This window comes from Suricata suricatta, chromosome 8, assembly GCF_006229205.1.
Source record: "Suricata suricatta isolate VVHF042 chromosome 8, meerkat_22Aug2017_6uvM2_HiC, whole genome shotgun sequence".
NCBI classification, from domain to species: Eukaryota; Metazoa; Chordata; class Mammalia; order Carnivora; family Herpestidae; genus Suricata; species Suricata suricatta.
The window spans coordinates 37,352,174-37,355,202 of record NC_043707.1 but is presented as its reverse complement, the minus strand read 5'-3'; the positions used below and the strand labels follow the sequence as shown (position 1 = coordinate 37,355,202).

General features: G+C 64.4%; 1 protein-coding gene across 1 annotated transcript in view; it reads left to right on the top strand.

The window, feature by feature from the left end:
• The first annotated feature begins 6 nt into the window (after window positions 1–6).
• UNCX (UNC homeobox) overlaps window positions 7–3,029 on the top strand; it is a 62,380-nt gene continuing 59,357 nt past the window's right edge. Inside the window, exons 1-3 of the mRNA XM_029945764.1 lie at window positions 7–300; window positions 487–662; window positions 2,657–3,024. Of these exons, the coding sequence (XP_029801624.1) occupies window positions 30–300; window positions 487–662; window positions 2,657–3,024 (815 nt within the window). The 5' untranslated portion in view covers window positions 7–29. The remainder of the gene's footprint in view (window positions 301–486; window positions 663–2,656; window positions 3,025–3,029) is intronic.

Below are 3,029 nucleotides of genomic sequence, written 5' to 3'. Positions count from 1 at the left end.
CCCCGCGCCCCGCCGGCCCCCCGCGCGAGATGATGGACGGCCGCCTCCTGGAGCACTCGCATGCCCAGTTCGGGGGCTCGCTGGGCGGCGTGGTGGGCTTCCCCTACCCTCTGGGCCACCACCACGTGTACGAGCTGGCCGGCCACCAGCTGCAGTCGGCCGCCGCCGCCTCGGTGCCCTTCTCCATCGACGGCCTGCTCAGCGGCTCATGCGCCGCCGCCGCCTCCGTGGTCAACCCCACGCCACTGCTGCCGGCCGCCTGCGGGGTAGGAGGCGACAGCCAGCCCTTCAAGCTGTCAGGTAGGTGCGGCGGGCGGAGAGGGCACGCTGGGGAGCAGGGCACCCTTGTCAGGCGCAGAACGGGGCTCAGCGCACCCCGGGGTCTGCGACCCCGGCTCAGGGCCCCCGGACGGCCGACCGGTGTCCAGGGGGTGGACGTGGCCTGGGCCCGGGCTGAGCCCTGCGGCGTCCTCTGCGTGCCCGCAGACTCGGGGGACCCCGACAAGGAGAGCCCGGGCTGTAAGCGGCGGCGCACCCGCACCAACTTCACCGGCTGGCAGCTGGAGGAGCTGGAGAAGGCGTTCAACGAGAGCCACTACCCCGACGTGTTCATGCGGGAGGCGCTGGCGCTGCGCCTGGATCTGGTCGAGTCCCGAGTGCAGGTAAAGACCGCCGCTTCTCGCGGAGCCAGCGTCCCACCACTCGGCCCGCCGGTGCCGGCCCCGCCTTTGTTCCCGGTGGGGGGCCGCGGCCCCGCTTCCGAGCCCGCCTCGCGCTCGCGGGCCCCGAGGTGGCGGCGGGGATCTGGGGCTCGGGCCTGGCGGAGAGAAGGCGCGGGCGGCTCGGGAGGGACCGAAGGCCCCGAAGTAACCGCAACAGCGGCTGCGTCGGACCCGGGAGCTGCGTGTCGGGGGTCGGGCGCCGGCGCGGATGGACCGTCAGAGGGCTGGACGGTGGAAGGGGCTGGGGGGGGGGGTAGGTTTCGGAGGGGGAGCCGACGAGGCCGGGAGTAGGTAGACCCCTGCCTCTAAGCCGTTGCCTGGGGGCTCGCCGCCCCAGCCCGGAGCGCGTTCGTTCGTTTCTCTCTCGCCTCTAAAATACTCAGACGGAGACGTGTATTTATTCATCGTTTGGCAGAAGGAGGGTAGCTGAGGAACGGGAGGCGGACACTGCAACAATTAACACACTGAGGGAAAAGGTGTCTGAATCGTTCACACTCTCGGTTTTGTCTTTTCCCGGTACTTTGGTTTCATTTGGAGATTGACGGCTTATTTTTTAAAAATATAGTGTCAATTTGGCAGATTAAAAATTCAAGATGAATTGCGCATAATCGGATGTTTCCCTTAAGTACAGAAATCTTTTTCTGGGGTCGATGTGGTGGCGAGTAGGGTGTGCAGCTGTGGGAGCAGGGCTTTGAGGCAGAGGCCCGGCAACGCCTGGTTAAGGCCAACAGCTTTGTCTAAAAAGATGTTCCCGACCGTGCTCGCGCTGCCCCTCATGACCTCTTCTGTTTGTAAATCCTTTCATCCAATTTGTTTTAAGTGTCTTAAGCGAAGACCTCTTCATTCCCCACCCCCATGATAATGAGCAATACTTGGTGACAAGTCAGCCTGGAATTTGCACTCCAAGAAAGAAGTATTTGAAAGAAGAAAGGAAGCAGTTCCAGCCTTGGAGAGGTTACAGCTTAGAACCCGCACCTTGGCACCAGCGAAGCTCCCTGTGACCAGGCCGGTCGGTCGCTGTTGTGCCGAGTCTCTCCATGGCCACAACAAAGAATTCAAATGATCGTGATCTCTTGGGGAGGGTGGTGTGCCTGAGGCCCGATAGATTTGCCTGTGTGTGTGTGCGGTGGGGGGCCAGTGCCTGGGAGCTGCGGCTCCCCAGGACAAGGCCTGCAAGGGGGGGGGGGGGTGAGCAGAGAGGCTGCTCAGACCCAGGCCGCTTCTGCACCACCTGGCAACTGGCCTCTTCCCTGTCTGCCTTCCTCCCTGGCCTAGGCAGCGCCTCGCTGCTTTCAGAGGGCTGTGTTGGTGGCCTAGAGCCTCCAGAAAGAAAGAAGGCTGTGTGCGAACATGCTGGGTAGAAGGCTGCTGGAACCCCTCCCCCTAAGTTCGGCTTCAGATTTCCCATTACGGAACCCCGGAAATCTGGGCTTTGACTCAGTCTCCAGGGGGCCGAAGACAGGTGTGGAGGGCAGCTGAGCCCAGCCACTGGTGGTTCTCAGGCCAGACGGGCAGGCTGCTTAGAACAGGAGCTATAAGAAGTCAAGAAGGGCGACCAGGCGCCCTGCTCCTTGCCTGCCTCCCGACCAGGAACCAGGAACCCTCAGGGGCCAGACCGACCGTCCCCAACGAAGGGGCAGCTCCCAGTTCCCCGAGGTGAGAAGCTGGAATGGGAAGCTGGCCGACAGGCCCCATCTACCTCTTTCTGGGTGGAAAAGATGCTCTTTGGAACCTGCAGCTTGAGTGCCGAAACCCAGCTCAGGGCTGGCCGGGCCTCTTGCCTTGGCTTCCGCGCCCCCCGCCCTGCCCCCACTACCCCGCGGCCAGAGTCGAGGTCCTACTGGCCTGTGGGGGGAGGGGAGGGGGAGGCCCGGAGCCCCAGCGGCAAGGCGCCGCCTGACTGTGCCTTCCTTTCCCCTATCCGGCTGCTCTAGGTCTGGTTCCAAAACCGCCGGGCCAAGTGGAGGAAGAAGGAGAACACGAAGAAGGGCCCGGGGCGGCCGGCTCACAACTCTCATCCCACCACGTGCAGCGGTGAGCCCATGGATCCGGAGGAAATCGCGCGAAAAGAACTGGAGAAGATGGAAAAAAAGAAGCGCAAGCACGAGAAGAAGCTGCTGAAGAGCCAGAGCCGCCACCTGCACTCGCCAGGCGGCTTGTCCCTGCACAGCGCACCCAGCTCAGACAGCGACAGCGGCGGCGGAGGCCTGTCCCCGGAGCCGCCCGAGCCGCCGCCGCCCGCGGCCGCCGCCAAGGGCCCTAGCGCACATGCCACTGGCCCCGCGGGTTCCGCGCCCGCACCGCCGG